Here is a 20739-nt window from a genome sequence, read left to right on the forward strand (position 1 = left end):
CTGTTGGCACAGCTTTCAGGGTTCTGGCAATGGACACACCAGTTACAAGAGTCACCCCCTTCAGGGGAGATCAAGGAACATTATCCCTACCAGTTATTTATAGTTCATTGGTAGTCCTTCCAGTCCAGATTCAGTTTACCAGTCGGGCGTGTGTTTTTTTGTTTGTTTTTTTGTTTTAACCATAGGCCACATGATTTAGTAACATGTTGGCACTTACTATCTTTATCTGTTTCCAGGGAAACAGAACTAGGGTGTTAAGTGAAGGTCAGATTAGCATACGCAAGGGGAAAGGGTTTTATTAACTCCTTGCTCACAATGGGAGCAAACAGGGACATTTGTCTGTTTTATAGAGAAACTGGACAGTTCTAGATGTGAGTAGCTTGTTAGGATGTTAGATCTGAGATCTTGGAATTAGGGAATTGAGGGTCAGAGTGGGTAAGAAATATGCTAGAGGATCAATAGCATGTCTGCAGGTCAGAGATATAGCCTGGCCTGTGATATTGTTTGGTGCCCTGACTGATTCCTGGGGCTACAGTGCTGGGGTCTCCCAGGTAACCAGGCTGAGCCATCCTCTGAGAAGAGCTGGATTTATGGTGATAGATAAAAATGACTTCTTTCTTGTACCATATATACAACTATGCCCACTGTCATTCCAAAAGCCTAAAGAAGAACAGACAGGGCCCAGAACACCTTCTCTCCTTCAGTAGGTATTTGTTAATTGTCTGTAAGGCACAAGTCCCAACTGCCTCCCTGTCTATAGACACCAGTGTAAAGACTGTCTCCCAGAATCTTGAGCTGCTTATGGTCTGCAGGCCTGCAGGATACAAAAGAGGCAAGGTATCAAACTCCCTTCAGTAAGGAATTCTAGGGAACTACAAACTAGGTCCACATCTTGGGGTCCTTTACTTTTTCTTTCTCTATCCTGCTTTGGAAAAGCAGAAAAGCTCAATCCTAGATGAGCAGATAATTGAAAACAAAGATTGAAGGGTCTTAAGGGCCCCTCAAGGAAGATGCCATCAAGATTTTGCATTCATTATGTCAGCAAATCTGGAAGACCCAGCAGTGGCCACAAGAGAAAGGTCAATCCTCATTCCAATTCCCAAGAAGGGTAGTACCAAAGAATGTGCAAACCATCAGACAGTTGTACTCATCTTCCATTCTAGAAAGGTCATGCTTAAAATATTGCATGCTAGGCTTCAGCATTATATGAACCAAGAACTTCCAGATGTCCAAACTGGGTTTAGAAAAGGAAGAGGAACTAGAGATCAAATTGCCAACATTTGCTGGATTATAGAAAAAGCAAGGGAATTTCAAAAAAACATCTATCTCTGTTTCATCGACTTAAAGCCTTTGACTGTGTGGATCATGACAGACTATGGAAAGCATACCAGACCATATTACCTATCCCCCGAGAAAACTGTATGTGAGTCAAGAAGCAACAGTTGGAACCCTTTATGGAACAACTGATTGGTTCAAGATCGAGAAAGGAGTACGACAGGGCTGTCTTCTGTCATCCTGTTTGTTTAACCTATACACTGAGCACATCACGAGAAATGCCAGGCTGGATGAGTTACAAGCCAGAATCAAGATAGGTGGGAGAAACATCAGCAACCTCAGATATGCAGATGATACCCCTGTAATGGCAGAAAGTGAAGAGGAACTAAAGAGCCTCTTAATGAGGGTGAAGGAGGAGAGTGAAAGAGCTGGCTTAAGACTAAATATTAAAAAAAGTACGATCATGGCATCTGGCCCCATTATTTCATGGCAAATAGAAGGGGGAAATATGGAAGTAGTGACAGATTTCCTCTTCTTGGGCTCAAAAATCATTGTGGACGGTGACTGCAGTCATGAAATCAGAAGAAGATTGCTTCTTGGCAGGAAAGCGATGACAAACCAAGACAGTGTGTTGAAAAGCAGAGACGTTACTCTGCCAACAAAGGTCTGTATAGTCAAGGCTATGGTCTTCCCAGTGGTCATGTATGGTTGTGAGAGCTGGTCTGTAAAGAAGGCAGAATGCCAAAGAATTGATGCCTTCAAACTGTGGTGCTGGAGAGGTCTCCTGAAAGTCCCTTGGACAGCAAGGAGATCAAACCAGTCAGTCTTAAGGAAGATCAACCCTGAGTATTCACTGGAAGGACTGATGCTGAAGCTGAAGCTCCAGTATTTTGGTCATCTGATGTGCACAGACAACTCATTGGAAAAGTCCCTGATGCTGGGAAAGATCAAGGGCAGAAGGAGAAGAGGGCATCAGAGAATGAGATGGCTGGACGGCAATGAACATGAACTTGGGTAAACTTCGGGAGATGGTGAGGGACAGGGAGGCCTGGTGTGTTGCAGTCCTTGGGGTCTCAAAGAGTCAGACAAGACTGGGCTGTTGAACAACAACAACAACAACAAGGGTCCTAGGCCAAAACACACACATGGGGTCTGTGTGTTTCCCTGTTTGCCTGAAGACATATACGTGGGGTCAGGCAGAGCTATATGAAAGCAGAGTTGTAAAGTGGGGAGATTTGGCCTTCATTCCCTCCACTTCCACTTTAGGGCCTGTCTGTTTTGGTCTAGGGCTCCTCTGCCACCCCATTTTAGGATCCCATCCCTGAGTTATGCTCACAAAGGGCCTTGCTTTCTTAATGAACTGTTTCTGTGTCCAGGATAAACCAGTTCCAGGAGGGGTTGCAGGAATGATGCATTTTGATAGGAATCTCTCCTGGGTGAAAAACTGTTTTGAGTCAAAGGGATTGAGTCTGTAATTGTGAAGGGTTGGGATGTGGCAGAGAGAATGGGGAAGGGGAAGGGCAGGAGAGGGTTAGATCGCTGTTCCACTGGGCTACACAGGGAGGCCAGGAGGGGACAGTGCCCTCAGGCATAACCCTGAGAGAATATGCAGGACTTTGAGTCCTGTGTAAGCAAAGGCTCTTTTTCTTCCTTTCTCTCTTCCTGTTTCTCTCTCCCTCCCTCCCTCCCTTCCTCTCTGTCTTACCCTGAGTGTATGTCAGGATGGGGGCAGTGGGAAGATGCACGGGTGTCCTTGGTCTATCTAGTGCCCTGTGACATGCTCTGGGAGCATGTCTCCAGCAGGGGTGGGCTGTGGATGTTTGTGTATGAGCTTCAGGTGTGATTTCCATGAGCCCACAGTGATTTTGCAGTAGGGTGAAGGTTGTGCAATTTTAAATCCACACCTTTCATCTGTTCTCTGCTCTGACACAAACATTAGGGAAATATGTGCAATAGAATATGCTCACTATATACATTTAAAAATCTATCTGGTATATAGCAATTACCGAAGCATGAAATTCATTGTCTTATTTTAATCTCACTCTTATGCCAAAGTTGAAATATTGTAAATTGTTATCCCCATTTCACAGATAAGGAAACTGAGGTTCAGACCATTAACTAACTTGTCAAAGTTTATAAAGCAGGTCTATACTAGAACCCAAGTCTCTTGAATTGAAATCTCTGTTCTTTGCACTATAACACACATAACATTTTATTGTGGAATTGACTGCATAACAAGTTTTCAGATGTAGCAAGCTTCTCTGGCAAGGAGGTCATAGTATTCTCTAGGGCATAGGCGTTCATGGATGGGTTAATGCAGTATACAAGCAGGATACAGGGGACAATAGGTAATACTGGAATGTGCATACTTAGGAAAGAAAATCATTTAGTTGTCTTCTAGTAATGCTCAAAATTCTCCAAGCCAGGCTTCAGCAATACGTGAACTGTGAACTTCCAGATGTTCAAGCTGGTTTTAGAAAAGGCAGAGGAACCAGAGATCAAATTGCCAACATCCGCTGGATCATCGAAAAAGCAAGAGAGTTCCAGAAAAACATCTATTTCTGCTTTATTGACTATGCCAAAGCCTTTGACTGTGTGGATCACAATTAACTGTGGAAAATGCTGAAAGAGATGGGAATACCAGACCACCTGACCTGCCTCTTGAGAAACCTATATGCAGGTCAGGAAGCAACAGTTGGAACTGGACATGGAACAACTGACTGGTTCCAAATTGGAAAAGGAGTACATCAAGGCTGTATATTGTCACCCTGCTTATTTAACTTATATGCAGAGTTCATCATGAGAAACACTGGGCTGGAGGAAGCACACACTAGAATTAAGATCGCTGGGAGAAATATCAATAACCTCAGATATGCAGATGACACCACCCTTATGGCAGACAGTGAAGAAGAACTAAAAAGCCTCTTGATAAAAGTGAAAGAGGAGCATAAAAAGTTGGCTTTAAAGCTCAACATTCAGAAAACTAAGATCATGGCATCTGGTCCCATCACTTCACGGCAAATAGATGGGGAAACAGTGGAAACAGTGTCAGACTTTATTTTTTGAGCTCCAGAATCACTGCAGATGGTGATTGCAGCCAGGAAATTAAAAAACACTTACTCCTTGGAAGGAAAGTTATGACTAACCTAGATAGCATATTAAAAAGCAGAGACATCACTTTGTCAACAACAAAGGTCCGTCTATGATTTTTCCAGTGGTCATGTATGGATGTGAGAGTTGGATGGTGAAGAAAGCTGAGCGCCGAAGAATTGATGCTTTTGAACTGTGGTGTTGGAGAAGACTCTTGAGAGTCCCTTGGACTGCAAGGAGATCCACCCAGTCCATCCTAAAGGAGATCAGTCCTGGGTGTTCCTTGGAAGAACTGATGGTGAAGCTGAAACTCTAATACTTTGGCCACTTGATGCGAAGAGTTGACTCATTGGAAAAGACCCTGATGCTGGGAGGGATTGGGGGCAGGAGGAGAAGGGGACAACAGAGGATGAGATGGCTGGATGGCATCACCAACTCGATGGGCATGAGTTTGAGTAAACTCCGGGAGTTGGTGGTGGACAGGGAGGCCTGGTGTGCTGCGATTCATGGGGTCCCAAAGAGTCGGACACGACTGAGCGACTAAACTGAACTGAATTGATCCTCTCAATCAAGTCACCAAACCTGAACATGAGCAAATTAAAACCAATATAATTTAAATTACAGATAGCATAAAATTCTAACACTAGGTGGTAAGTTGGTTTGAAAGTTAAAACTCTAAATCAGATGCTGTTGCTAAATGTGGCAAATGAAGGAAATAAGTCCAGGATCCTTATTTAATATCCTTGCTCTATGAAATAGCTTATGCTTTATTAAAAACAGAACAGAGCAATAATAATCTTTTAGCGATCCCCATATTTAAAAGAAAAGGATGAAAATGTTTCTATTTAGTTTCCTAATTTGCATTTAAATAGATTCTATCATTTATTATATATTAAAAACTAGATTTTTATATTTTCACTGAGTTTTAGCCAGCATAAAAAATTACTTAGCAAAATATGAAGAAAAAAATTCAAGTAGCTTACATGTAACATCCATCTTCTTAATGAGATGAAACTATGTTGGTTTCCAAACAAAGAGATAAAATTTCATTATTTAGACATGAACTTTCCTCCTGGAGGAATTTTGTTGTCTTTTTACATTTTGTTAAACCTACCATTTGCTGCCTCTCAAAAAAATAAACAACAGTAACAACAACAACAGTAAACAGGTCAAATGTTTGAAACCACTGTGGAGATATTTCCTTTTTTGTTTTCTTTAGAGTTTTGTTCAAGTGTCTAATTCAAGTGTCTTCCAGAGAAGCCAGTTCAAACAGATCAAACATAGTATCCTAGTTGGAAGGGAATTTATAAAGGGTCAGCTTGTCTGGAGATTAGCAACCCCAGAATCCATGGCCAACTTGCTCATGCATTACTTTCATTCACTAAGTATTTATTGAGAGAAGTGGAGCTGTTTGAATCAGCTGTCTCCAGACACTGGGAGGGCAGGGGTGATGCAGAGAGGATGGGGCTGGGTACTAGACAGTGAATGGCCTGTGAGGGATGGTGTCCTACCACAGCTGGAGCCTCATAGTGCCCTGGTGGCTGCCTTTTGAGGGGCAACTGCTCCGGGGAGCCTGGGCAGAGGAGGTCCTATAGTCACAAGAGGCAGGGCAGTATCCCTCGAGCCTGGATCAGCAGACACTCAGTGAATGTGCCTTGGGTGAAATGAATAAAAGCCCATTGGGTGGGCTTCACTTCTCTGAACCTGTTTGCCATCTGTAAATTGGGCCTGATGGAGGCACTGAGATGATGTGTGCGAATGGACATTTTGAACTCTAAATGTCTAGATATCAGGGCTGAGACTAAGATGCTGCCTTTTTCTGGCTGTCAAAAACAATGCCAGTTTTCTCACACACATTCTTTGTAATCAAAAGTTAGAAGTGTACATTGTAACAATGAATATGTGTTCTGATCCAGGAGACTCAATAAGACTAATTTTTATTATGAATGGAAAAAAATACTTTTCATAAGTTTCCCGATTGAGGAATTTTAAGCCAGGATGCTTACTTCCATTCTGGGTACTACTTATCCCTTGCAAGTGAAGAGAAGCACAGAAATGAAGAGACTTTCCCACAGTCTCACGGGTAGTTAGTGACAGAGCCAGGCCCAGACCCAGTCTTGTCCTCTTCCTGCTTAACTGCACACCCACCTGGGAGCTTACATGCAGACACATATAATCTCTGTTGCCGGTTCCACTGAATGCAACAGAAATGCTGATGATCCTTGCAGGCAGCCAAGTTTAAAAAGGTGAGGGTTATGTATAATTAGCAGATTCAGGCCCAGAGAAGACTTGAGACTGTCCCTAGAAAACAGCCACATTGGAGAAACCCTGGTTCCTGCTATCATGTAGACTATTTGGCCTCTAGAGCAGGCCTCTTCTTGCTGCATGAGATGAGTGTCACATCTTTGGAGCACTGCATCTAGCCTCCAGCATAGCTACAGTTCCCGAAAAAGTTCAGCCCCCAGAGACTGCTCATATGCTCCACTATGGAAGGCAGATGGGGCAAAATGGCTTGGGCACAGACCTCATCATGTAGTAAGTCCACTCAATGAGGTGTGCACTTCCTCCAGCACTTTCTATTCTCACCTGCCATTTAACTCACTGTTGTCCCTGCTTTTCCTCCCTAATTGGCCCATGTTCAGCTCTCCTTGCTCTGTAGTCCAGCAGGGACCTGGCGCCAGGCAATCTAATAACTCTGATGCTAGCACATAACTCTCTGTTTATTAGCATATCTAAATAGTCATTTAGCAGAAAATACAGGGAAGGTCACTTCCAGGCCACTAGGATAGCCAAGAAAATATAAGGAGTGAGTTCATCCCAAGTTCTAAGGACTTCAAGCATTTCAGATTTTCATTAATTTTATTGATTCTTTCATCAACAAGAAAAAGAGATAGAAATTATTTTAAAACGAGGTTGAGAGGTAGAATTTTAAAGAACAAAAATTACACAATGAAATTCCTTTAGTTTCCGGGGGTGCTTGTCTTCTTCCCCTCTTGTCCTTAATAATAATTTTAAGAAACCCCAGCCACGTGCCATTGGTGCGGGATTGGCTATGGCCAGCAGACCCAGGGTGTTGCACACCACCAATACTAGCCAGCCTCCACAGGCTCCCCTAGCCTGGGACATCCATGGACAGTCAGAAGTGAAGATGCTACTTTCGCCCTTTATCTGTGTAGGTAGCAGAGAGTGATCTAGGTAATTCAAAAGGGAGGATCCTCCTAAATCAAAGCATGCCCATTTGCCTTGGGAAGGTGGTTTGTTTATGCTTATGTGTGGGTTGTCATAGCTGCGATGTCTCTCTCCTGACCTCCAGACAAAACTCTTAACTGCCCACAGGACACCTTCCCTTGAAGTTCACTTAAGCATCTAAAACTCAGCATCTAAAATGGAACAACAATCTCTCCTCCCTCACCCCAGCTTCTCACCCTCCTCTTGAGGTAGTACCATGGTGGCATCTTCTTTTACAAGGACCCAGAGTGCTATGCCGGATACCTGACTCTTCTCCCTTTCTCTCCCTCACCCCCACTTCCTAAACAGTTGGGAGTCCTCAGTCCCTTGCTAGTAGCTCTCACTCTGCCCACTTCTCACACTGCACTGCCATTCCCCATCCAGGTTCCCAGGTCAGTGCTCCATCTCTACCCTCCAGTCTCCCATCCCACACTGCTCTCAGAGCGCACGTCAAATGTCACTGCCCAGCTTACAACCCTCCACTGACGCCTTGCTGCCCACAGAATATAGTCCAGGTTTCCTAAAGCCAGTGTCCAGAGCTCTTCATGGTCCCACCTACCTCCTCAGCCACATATTCTCCTTACATCAGGTCCAGAAGCACAAAAGTGGTGATTTCAGAGCCCTTAGCACACTGGGCTGCCCCACAGTTCTGCCCCTTTGATCTCCCCTTTGTGTGGAGCTTCATCTTCCCCTGGCTAATTCCTACCTGAGTCAAGATCAACTCAGGTGTGACCAACTCTGGGAAGCCTTCTGTGCTCTTTCCTGTCTCCACACCACCAAGAGTGGCTGCTATCTTGATCCACTATCTTGACCTTTATCTTGATAGATTTCTTTTCAAATTGTGATCTTAATTGTCATATGCCAAGTTATACTAACATCGTATCTGAGTCCATGTTTGCTTTTCACAATGGCTTTTAAGCCACTTAAACTCAAGAAGCACATATTAATCATTTTTGCCTTGAACAGTGCTGGGCATATAATGAATGTTCGATAAATGTTGGTTAAATGTAACTGAAAAAGTAAATTCATTTGTCTGTTTAAAGGAGGAAAATGGAATGAGGCTGTGGTTCTGCCTCAAGGAAAGCTGGCGTGAATTTTGCAGCATCTCAGCTTGCATCTCTGCTCAGTTCTTCCCTGATCTTCTCTGCAACTGAGCCATAGTCTTTAGCTCATTCCAAGCTACTGAGCGTGAGTTCCAAGTGTAGCAGTCCTCTTCTCCAAAGGTTTACCATCTTTCCTGGCTATATCAGTTAACTACTCTAGGCAGAAAATTACAGAAAATCCAACTTAAATTAGTTTGAGTAATAAAGAGGATTTATTGGCTCAGGTACTAAGGAAGTCCAGATAGAAGGTGGTGATCAGGCGAGGTTCAAGCAGAGCTCTCCCTGATCCTTTCCATATTTTGGCTACACCCTTTCTCTGCCCATTGACGTCTCCCTCAGGCTGCCACCAGAATTGTGACAATTCAGCAATTTGAGGTGCAGGGTCACAATGACAGTATTGGAGGAAGAGAAGTTGTATCTATAGCACTGCAGTTCTGTTTCCCAGAAGCTTCCAGCAAACTTCCCTTCGTGTTTTATTGTACTGAATTGAATAACATTCCTGTTTCTTACCAGTTTCCCTGGTGGCTCAGACAGTAAAGAATCTGCCTGTAATGCAGGAGACCTAGTTTCGATCCCTAGGTCAGGAAGGTCCCCTGGAGAAGGGAACAGCTACCCACTACAGTATACTTGCCTGGAATATTCCATGGACAGAGAAGCCTGGCGGGCTACAGTCCATGGGGTTACAAAGAATTGGACATGTTTCTAAAATAATCCCGTCAGTCAGGAAATGTCATACACTGATTAGCTTAGATCTGGTGTCCTGAGAAGCGATAACCCTTAAAGTGACCAGGCTTTTCCTTGGAACTGAGGTTCTGATCAGCTCCCCTAAAAGTGAATTGGCAACCTGGGAAGGAGGTAGAAACCTAAATGAAAACCAGGTACAGAGCTGGGGGAGGAAAATGGCTCAGCGCCCACTGTGCCAGGCAGTATTTACCCTACCCTTAAAATCTTCCTCTTCTGATTCCTCATGGCTTATAGCAGAACCCCTGGAATTGTGAGGCTGTGGGATCAAAAGAAATGTTGATTCCATTCAGAGTCAATTCAACGATGTGTGTGGTCAGGCAGTGTAAATTGGATGGGAGTATATTAGGAAGCTCTGTGGTTTCAAACAAGGGTCTCTCCTGCTGGTGCAGTAGGGGATACATGAAACCTCCCACCTGTCCTGTCCCTAAAGCATGTAAGGGGTTCTTTTGATGATTTTGAAAAGTTTTTAAAAGGGGAAGTAAAGATTTCTAAAAGTTTTTAAAAGAAGAAGCTGATAGTAAACAGCATTCTCCTAACTCTCCCTGGTCCTCTTACTCATTTTCTCTTTTTCCTCTAGACTTTGTAAGGAAGCATCAAGGCTGATGGTGGGACTTTCTTCTAAGGAGGGCTTTCCTGGGAAGCCAGGCTGTGGGCACCCCAACCCTGAGCACAATGTCTGGTCCTCACTGGGCACCAGCAGAAGGGCTGGTTTTCTTCCAGTAGCTCGTAAAGTTTCTTGCTGTTGAACTCATAACCATTATCTGTATCTTCTTTTCCACTTCCAGATGTTCGACTGGATAAGCCACAACAAGGAGTTATTCCTCCAGAGCCATACAGAGATTGGAGTCAGCTACCAGCATGCCCTAGACCTCCAAACACAGCACAATCACTTTGCCATGAACTCCATGGTGAGTGCAGGACCTGTTTTCTTGGGGCAAGAGAATTTTGAGGGGGAAAGGGCTTGGGGTACAGAGGGTAGAAACAGACTTTCAACCTGAGTAGGAAGGAGAAACTCTGAGCATGAAGCCCCTTTTAGCATTCCATTTGCTAGCATGGGGATGTGTGCAGAACATGCGCTGAGTTGGCTATTCCTGCAGCAGATTATGGCCCCGTTTCTGCCTCTGAACCCTGCTTTACATGGTGAAAGGAGTGTGCTGGGGTTGTGGTGAAAGGAGTGTCCTGGGGTTGTAGAAGCTATCAGCCCTGTGCTGTACTAGAAGGGAGTGCCCCTTTCTGCTCCGCTGACCCCACTGACTGGCATGTGTGAGTCACTGAGCTGGGATGGAGAGGGGCCTCAGTCTGTGGCACACTGGAAACCAGTGAGTAAATGGGTCTTTGGACTAGAGAACAGGAGCCTGGCAGGGCAATACAGTTGCTGCCTTCAGACATGCGAAGGGCTGCCTTGCAGAGAAGAGGTGGAATTGTTTCCTGTTGGTCCAGGGGAACTGTCCAGGGGACCACAGTTCAAGCAGGAGGCAGAATGTGGCTCGGGAGTTGGCTTGTGTTGGAAGTTAGAGCCCCTGTGATGGGGAGAGTTCAAGCAGATGCTGAATTCAAACAGAGAGGGATACTTACTAGCTGTGGTCATAGGAAATTTACTTCTCTGTGCTTCAATTTCTTCATCTATAAAATCAGAATAATAATAGCTACTTTATACAGTGGTTGGGAGGATTTAATGAATTAATTGTAAGGTGGCTGGAGATGTGCCTGGTACTTAGTCCATTATCAGTAAGTATTGGTATTATGATATTAATGATGCTGATGATATAGGAGTCTAGTCCAGATAATACCTGTGATTCCTTGAAAAACTAACACTTTGGGATACTTGTTTTTCCATGTGGTCACCCCAAGACTTTGAAATCTTGTCTGCCTCTTGAACCCTTTGTATTTGAAATGCCTGCAGCCTAAGTATGCCTCAACATCTCTCTTTCTCCCCTCTGCCAACTCTTCCTACTTGTACTGCTGGTCCAAAAGGATATCTCTGCCATTCCCCATATATCTGAATGCCAAAGACACCTTATCATTTCAACTGGTGATGATAGGAGGAGGGCAAGTGTTAGTAAAAACATAAACACAGAGGATCACAAAGGCCAGGCAGGAAGACCACTTCATTTTCTAAGGAGTTATTTTAACTGTGTTATACACTGGACTTAATGTATTGAAGCAGAAATAATTCTAGCCTCAAATTTTCAGTGTCTAATAAGGGAGGTAAATCAGACAGTCATGGCGCAGTTTGATATATGCTGTGATAGAGTTGCTGTATGGGCTTCCCTGGTGGCTCAGTGGTAAACAATCTGCCCGTCAGTGCAGGAGATGCAGGTTCGATTCCTGGGTGGGGAAGATCCCCTGAGAAGGAAATGGCAACCCTCTCCAGTATTCTTGCCTGGGAAATCTCATGGACAGAGGAGCCTGGCAGTCTACAGTCCATGGTGTCGCAAGAGAGTTGGACATGACTTAGCAACTAAACAACAACAGATGCTAAGTGACTAAGAACCTTACAGTCTCAATGATTTAAGCAATAGGGGTTTATTTCTTGTTCCTACCATGTGCCCATCACTGGCTGCTGGGGGTTCTGCTCATCACAGTCACTCAGGGATCCAGGCTGAGGAAACAGCCACTGTCTCAGATGCAGCCAGTGCCTCACTAGACAAAGCAAGCCTCCAGGCACACATTAGCTCTGAAAGCTTCCACCTAGAAGTGGCACATTTTACTACCCAACACCAGTCACACAGCCACATCTAACTTCATGTTTGGAGATACATAGTCTTACCTCCACATATTGGGGAAGAGAGAGTGGGTACTTTTGAATAACCGTAATGGTTAGCAAAGGGAGTCACTGCAGGATATCAGGTACAGATGAACAGCATGGGATTTGCATGGGAAGGTACTTCTGGCTGCAGAATAGAAGTCTGTGGGACCAGGCAGGGAAGACATCAATATTGACTATGTTATCAATTTTGGCCACAGCAGTCTTGTCTTCATCTAAATGTAAAGACTCTTCCAACTAGTCTTCTATAATTATGTCTCATCTCAGGTTTGCTTTAGTCACAGAGGAGCAAAGCAGTTGATCACAGGTGATTAAGAATGTGAACTCAAATCTAGTCGGTTTGATTATCTATGTGCCTTGTGGATTTCCCCTGGTAAATTTTACAAATTCTGTACCAGAATCTTCATGTCACCTAACTGCCTGGCCCTAAGGCAGACAAACTCATTTTAATAAGAAGCAAAGACAAACATAATTAGAGAGGTAAGTCTGCTACCAAGCCCCTCAAAACAATGAACTACAAAGTTAAATAGAAAGAGCCTTTGGCTTTGAATTATCTGCATCACTGCTGTTCTCTGTTAAGATGGATAACTGAGAGTTAATGACACATCAAAAACTCTTTCCTCTGACAAATTTACCTTTGATGTTTCCATTTCAAGACAAAACAAATTAAAGTGAGGGAAGAATTTTACTGAAGGGAAGCATCTTCTGGAGCTGGGAGAGAGGAAGAGGAATTTTAATATGTAATAGCCAATTAATATGTTCCAGCCCATCTCTCAGTCTCCCACTGCCATGAGTGCCTGCAGCACTCAGAGGCCCATTTAGCCTGATTATGCTAGCTTTCCTCTCTAGCTACAGGAAGGTGAAGGGAAACCCCAGTGTTGTTTGATCAAGTTGCCCAAACCAGTGCATTATAGACAGAGCCCAGTGTCTTTGTTAACTGGGAGGTTTACAGGTTTGTTATTAAAAGGAACTTCCCCCAAATGGATGTCATCATCCCAAGCAGGTAAAAGAAGGGTATTACAGTCACCTTTTCTCTGGCCTGAGTGATGGATGTTGCTGCCAAGAAACAGATGAATTTAAGCAGCTACTGATAGAGCCCAGTGACTGTAGGAATGATCAGTTACTCTGGGGAAGTGGGAATGTGGATTGTTTTGTAAATTCACTGAGGCATTTACATTTTGGTTCTTGGAACAGAACCTACACATATGCCACACATTTGTCCACCTGAAGGTACATGTAGCATACTTTGTTTCAGGCTACAGGTGAGTTGTTTGCTACTGAATCCTTATCATGTCATCTGTCTCTCCACTGGAACCTCTGTGGAACAGACCATCTCTCTTTTGTTCACCACTATATACCCAACATCCAGCACAACATCTAATCCTTAATTATCTGTGGAATGAGTGAAGAAAGAAGTCATGAGGTTCTTGGGATCTTAAATTGGGGAGGATGATCGATAGGCTTTAGGGTTTACTACTGAAATAAGCCAGTGATCCCTTACCTTTCTGCGCAGTCACAAGTCCCTTTGAAATCTAATGAAAATTGTGAGTCTTCTCTGCAGAGAAATGTATGTAGACAATGTTTTAAAGATATTAATGTTTTTAGGGGGTTCAAGGGAATCCTAAAGTCTATTGATCATCCTCCCCAATTTAAGATCCCACAAACCTCATGACTTCTTTCTTCATTCATTCCAGAAATAATTAAGGATCGGACATTGTATGGATGTTGAGCATATAGTGGTGAATAAAAGAGAGACGGTCTCTCCAACTGAGGTTCCAACGGGGAAATGGATGATATTATATAATCTCATAAGTAAATATATAATCATAAATCAGTAAGTCTTGTGTTGGAAGAGAAGGGCTGCTATGATGGAGAATAACAAAAGGGGCTCCATTTAAATAAGGGGAGGTCAGGTACCTTTTCAATTAATAATTAGTATTGACTTAGTGTTTATTAATTGCTAGCAATTATTGGTCTGTGAATTAACTGCTGTGCTGTGCTAACCTGCTTCAGTTGTGCCTGACTCTGTGTGACCCCGTGGACTGTAGTCCATCAGGCTCCTCTGTCCATGGGATTCACCAGGCAAGAATACTGGCGTGGATTGCCATTCCCTCCTCCAGGGGATCTTCCCCATCCAGGGATTGAACCTGGGTCTCCTGCATTTCAGACAGATTTATTACCATCTAAGCCACCAGGGAAACTCATTAATTAACTCTATGAAGTATCAATTCTTCTTTATAATTTAAGGAAGCCCTATGTATATCATTTGGTAAATGAAAATGATCTAGTTATAATTTATGTATTTTTAAAGTTTTGTTTTCATGTCTAGTTTTATATACCAGTTAAAGACCCAACTCCAGCTGAGGTGACCATTACTGAGAAATAATTGCATATCAGCAAATTATGGAAAAAAAATCAGAAATTTCCTAGATTTTATCTATGAATTGGTACTAATAAAGGTTATCAGTTATTAACATGTGGAGAGTGTGGGAGTAATGCCTCACTGAGAATGGTCCATGAGCAACTCTGAAAGAAAATGGTTAAAAATGCTTGATCTTTGCCTTTTTGTTATAGCAAGATTTTTTTTTTTTTTTTTGTAATTTCAACTGGGGAATCCTATTACACTTTTTTCATCTCCAATAATAACAATAGTAACCTACCTACTAAACCCATTAGATAAATATTCTCTGGCTTCTTACAGTGCCTCATAAAGCCAGATTTCCTAAGCTCTCTGGGGCCCTCCTATTTCCTGATCTGTCTTCTGTTGTGAAAGCCTTTCTTACAAATTCTCCTACCCCTGAGTGGGGCCTCCTCCTCTGATGGGAGTGTGGGCAGACAGAAGTAGAGTTGGGTTGTAATGTGCAATAGAACCATTATGTAGCCATCTATGCTCCAGTCACTCAAGAAAAAGACACTCACAGAAGTACATACAAGCATAACAGTGTTATTTACAATTTTAATTAGCTGGTTCTTTGGGAAAAAATAAATTGCTAATGGTTTCTGTCTAGAGTTTTAAAATATGAATTGATATTAATTTTCTATGATTATGACTATGAGGACTCATGTTAGTGATAACCATGTGCAGTTGGGCAGTAGGAAGCATTTCTGCAGCAGCATGTTGATAGCTGCTTTAATGCTATTAATTTGCTCACAAGAGGCACTAACTGTCACTTGGTGGTGTGTAAATCAGACCAATTGCAACAAAGCCTGTGGTGCTCTCTTTGTTTTGAGGTAAAGTTACAAATAATAATACCAAGGAAAAACCAAACCTGGTGCAAGAGAGAGAAAGGTTCTGAGCAGGTTTCCTGACCCCAATTTGAGAAGCCTCACTCTGGGGTCTTCTGTCACCTTTGATTCTCAGCAGGCCCAAGTCGTGATTCTGCAAGTACTTCCCTACCCGCAAACAGGCAGCAGCACTTCCTATAATGACAGTATTTCTAGGTTTTGGTGAAAACACACATACACTTGCAAGTATGCTATAGTAATGTTTAATCGACAGAGTTTGACCCTGCCATAGCTGCAAAGTCTCTTAGTAGACAAAGAACCTGCTGAAAAAGAGAAAAGACATCTTTGTTGGTTTGCTTTAGTCTTCTTAGTGCAATTTTTTTCCCCCAAAGAATCATTAGTGCACTTGCTAAAAGTGCAGATTTCTTTTTGGCTTCTACTCCTGGAAGACTAGAAAATCCTAGACAGTTCTAATTTCTGGGGGATGAGACCCCCCAAACCTCCATTTTTAACAAGTTTCACTGGTGATTTATGTACATAATAAAGTTAGCAAACTATTGTTCTGTGGACATGTATATGTATAAAATAGTCACACCCTAAAATGTAGCATTATGTGTTCTGAAAGAGAGTCCAGTTCCAGTATGATAGTGTGATAGAATGATGAGGAGCTATGCAGACTTACTCTCCAGTGAAAGTATTTTTTTTTTAAGATTCTTTTCCTACATAGGCCATTACAGAGTAGAGCTCCCTGTGCTGTACAGAAGGTTGGCAGACATTATTTTAAACAAAAAAGTCTCGAAAAATTTTCCTAAGTGCGTACAACAAATGAAGAAATATTTATTCAAGAAAATTTACTAAAACTTGCTAAGAACAGTGAATCTGTGGTATTTAAACCAGGACCCTCTTTTCTCCCCATTTCCACCTCAATGGGATGGAAATTCTGCTCGAGACTAGTGCAACCAAGAACACATGATCCCCTTTCTCCATAGTTCCCAATGAAGGACTCTCTTCCCAGATAGGACAATTCCTATGCTGCTCCAAGCTACCTGATGCTGAAGTTAAGTTTTAGGTGAGTGTGGCCAAGAGGTGGAGCATCTTCTTCTACCTAGCTCCCACTCATGGAGCTGCTGCTATACCATGGGCATAGCACTGCCTTGGAGTAGAAGCAAAATATAAAGCAGAGAGCCCCAAATCTTTTCCCAAAGCAACTGGTTTTATTTGCAACAGAGGGTGAAGTTCAAGCCAATAGCACTCCCAAAAATGCCCTTAGGGAACTTATGGTGAGAGGTAACTAAGAGAAGATTGCTAGAGTCGTTGAAGATACAGGATGAATAGTAGGCAGATTAGTTTGCCAGAGAGAAAAAGACCTCCTGGGGTCAGAACAAATCTGAAATACTGGCCTCAGGAACTATCCCTTCAAAGGAGCTTGGATTTGATTGGATAGATCTGTGGAGCAATTGATACCCCCAGGACACTGTGGGAAACAATAGAATAGTGAGCTGGAAATTAATGAAATTTAACAGCTTGATGTGGTCAGGGAAGGAGAAAGTTAAAGAGATGACTATGAAGACCAGTGTCATCCCAGGGTGACTGTGGGCATACCCAATGCTGCACCCTATGAGGAACAACATCAAGGTTTTCCCACTAAAATAATCCAGCCAGTCACTAAACAAATAAGCAGACAAATAACAATAACAAGCCTCAGAAGTGGAGGAATCAGTACCTAGAGATGCTGCAATATATTATCTAAAATGTCCAGGTTCTAACAAAAAATTACAAGTTACACAAAGAAACAAATGTATGAATGGAAGTGGTGGGTGAGGGGACAAACAGATAAAAAGCACTTGCCGGAAAAATCAAGAAACAGAAAATGCCTCTGAGAGTCACTAGAGACCAAATTTAACGAAGATTCAAAGTAGCCATTATAAATGTTTTTTTTAAGTGTAGTCTTGCCTCCTGTGTCGTAGACTAATTAACCATAGATGCATGGACTAATTTCTGGCTTTTCTATCTTGTTCCAATGATCTATATCTCTGTTTTTTGTGCCAGTACCATACTGTCTTGATTACTATAGCTTTGTAGTATGGTCTGAGATCAGGGAGTCTGATTCCTCAGCTCCATTTTTCTTTCCCAAGATTTCTTTGCCCATTCAAGTTCTTTTGTGTCTCTGTTATATAAATTTTAAGATTTTTTTTGTTCAAGTTCTGTGGAAATGCCATTGGTAATTTGGTAGCAGTTGTGTTGAAGCTATAGTTTGCCTTGGGTAGTATAGTCATTTTAACAATATTGATTCTTCTAATCCAAGAACATGGTTTATCTTTCTATCTGTTTATATTATCTTTGATTTTTTTCATCTGTGTCTTATAGTTTTGGAGTACAAGTCTTTTGTCTCCTTAGGTAGGTTTATTCCTAGGTATCTTATTCTTTTTGGTGCAATGGTAAATTTGATTGTTCCTTGAATTTCTCCTTCTGATCTTTTGTTATTAGTGTATAGAAATGCAACCGATTTCTATGTATTAATTTTATAACCTATAACTTTACTGAATTTGTTGATAAGTTCTAGTAGTTTTCTGGTAGCATCTTTAGGATTTTCTATGTATAGTATCAAGTCATCTGCAAACAGCAAGAGTTTAACTTATTCTTTTCTGATTTGGATTCTTTTTTCTTTTTCTCCTCTGATTGCTGTAGCTACAACTTCCAAAACTATGTTGAATGACAGTGGCAAGAGTGGACACCCTTGTCTTGTTCCTTATCTTAGAGGAAATGCTTTCATCTATTCACTATAGAGTGTGATGTTAGCTGTAAGCTTGTCATATATGGTCTTTATTAAGTTGAAGTATGTTCGCTCTGTGTCCACTTTCTGGAAAGTTTTTTTATCATAAATGGATGTTGAATTTTGTCAAAACATTTTTATGCATCTATTGAGATGATCATATGGTTTTTATTTTTCAGTTTGTTAATGTCCTGTATCATGCTGATTGCTTTGTGGAGTTTGAAAAATCCTTGCCTCCCTGGAATAAATCCCACTTGATCATGGTGTTTGATCCTTTTAATGTTTTGTTGGATTCTGCTTGCTAGTATTTTGTTGAGGAGTTTTGTGTCTATGTTCATCAGGGATAGTGGCCTGTAATTTTCTTTTTTGTAGTACCTTTGTATGACTGTGGTATCACAGTGATAGTGGACTCATAGAGTGAGTTTGTAAATGTTCCTTCATCTGCAATTTTTTAGAATAGTTTCAAATGATAGGTGTTAACTCTTCTCTAAATCTTTGGGAGAATTCACCTGTGAAGCCTTCTGATGCTGAACTTTTGTCTGTCAGGATTTTTTTTAATCACAAATTTGATTTTAGCACATGTAATTGATCTATTCATATTTTGTATTTCTTCAAGCTTCAGTCTTAGAAGTTTGTACCTTTCTAAGAATTTGTCCATTTCTTCTAGGTTGTCCATTTTATTGGCATATAATTGCTTATAGTAGTCTCTTATGATCCTTTATATTACTGTGGTGTCACTTGTAACGTCTCCTATTTAATTTCTAATTTTAGTGATTTAAACCCACTCCTTTTTTTTCTTGATGAGTTTGTCTCAGTTCAGTTCAGTTCAGTCGCTCAGTCATGTCTGACTCTTTGCAACCCCATGAATCGCAGCATGCCAGGCTTCCCTGTTCATCACCAACTCCTGGAGTCTACCCAAAACCATGTCCATCAATTCAGTGATGTCATCCAGCCATCTCATCCTCTGTTGTCCCCTTCTCCTCCTGCCCCCAATCCTTCCCAGCATTAGGGTCTTTTCCAATGAGTCAACTCTTCGCATCGGGTGGCCAAAGTATTGGAGTTTCAGCTTCAACATCAGTCCTTCCAATGGACACCCAGGACTGATCTCCTTTAGGATGGACTGGTTGGATCCTCTCGCAGTCCAAGGGACTCTCAAGAGTCTTCTCCAACACCACAGTTCAAAAGCATCAATTCTTCGACACTCAGCTTTCTTCACCATCCAACTCTCACATCCATACATGACCACGGAAAAACCATAGCCTTGACTAGACGGACCTTTGTTGGCAAAGTAATGTCTCTGCTTTTAAATATGCTATCCAGGTTGGTCATAACTTTCCTTCCAAGAAGTAATCGTCTTTTAATTTAATGGCTGCAGTCACCATCTGCAGTGATTTTGGAGCCCCCCAAAATAAAGTCTGACACTGTTTCCACTGTTTCCCCATCTATTTGCCATGAAGTGATAGGACCAGATGCCATGATCTTAGTTTTCTGAATGTTGAGCTTTAAGACAACTTTTTCACTCTCCTCCTTCACTTTAATCAAGAGGCTTTTTAGTTCCTCTTCACTTTCTGCCATAAGGGAAATTGCTTAGTTGTGCCCGACTCTTTGCGACCCCATGGACAGTAGCCTGCACCATGCTCCTCCGTCCATGGGGTTTTCTAGGTAAGAATACTGGAGTGGGTTGCTGTTTCCTTCTCCAGGGAATCTTTCCTACCCAGAGATTGAACCCAGGTCTCCCACATTGTAGACAGACACTTTACCGTCTGAGCCACCAGGGAAGTCCAGGGTGGTGTTATCTGCATATCTGAGTTTATTGATATTTCTGCTGGCAATCTTGATGTCTAAAGGTTTATTAATTTTATTTTTTCAAAGAACCAGCTTTTAGTTTCATTAATCTTTGCTATTGTTTTATTGCTATTGTTTTGTCTATTTCATTTTATTTCTGCTCTGATCTTTATGATTTCTTTCCTTCTACTAACTTTGGGTTTTGTTTGTTCTTTCTTTTTCTAGTTACTTTAGGTGTAAGGTTTGATTATTTGAGATTTTTCTTGTTTGCTGAGATAAGATTGTATTACTATAAATTTCCCTCTTAGAACTGCTTTCACTGCATCCCATAGGTTTTGGATCATTGTGTTTTGTTTTCATTTGTCTCTAGGTATTTTTTAATTTCCTATCTGACTTCTGCAGTGATCCATTGGTTGTTTAGTAACATATTGTTTAATCTCCATTTAGGTCTCATCTGAATGTGAGACTGGACACTATAAAACTCTTAGAGGAAAACATAGGCAGAACACTCGGACATAAATTTCAGCAATATCTTTTTCATTCCATCTCTGAGATTAATGGAAATAAAAATAAACAAATGGAACATGGTTAAACTCAAAAGATTTTACACAGCAAAGGAAACCATAAACAAAATGAAAAGACAACCCAAAGAATGGGAAAAAATATTTGCAAATGATGTGACCAACAAGGGATTAGTCTCTAAAATTTATTAATACAAAGAGCTCATGTAGCTTAATATCAAAACAACC

The 20739-nt window shown here is 41.8% G+C and overlaps 1 protein-coding gene across 15 annotated transcripts in view; it reads left to right on the plus strand.

Moving 5' to 3' along the window:
- KALRN (kalirin RhoGEF kinase) overlaps positions 1 to 20739 on the plus strand; it is a 671401-nt gene that overhangs the window by 250418 nt on the left and 400244 nt on the right. For all 15 annotated transcript variants that reach the window (XM_043473179.1, XM_043473181.1, XM_043473183.1 and 12 more), the window contains exon 6: positions 10226 to 10348. In XM_043473179.1, the coding sequence (XP_043329114.1) occupies positions 10226 to 10348 (123 nt within the window). The remainder of the gene's footprint in view (positions 1 to 10225; positions 10349 to 20739) is intronic.

The sequence above is a fragment of the Cervus canadensis genome, chromosome 7 (genome assembly GCF_019320065.1).
Source record: "Cervus canadensis isolate Bull #8, Minnesota chromosome 7, ASM1932006v1, whole genome shotgun sequence".
In the NCBI taxonomy this organism is placed as follows: domain Eukaryota; kingdom Metazoa; phylum Chordata; class Mammalia; order Artiodactyla; family Cervidae; genus Cervus; species Cervus canadensis.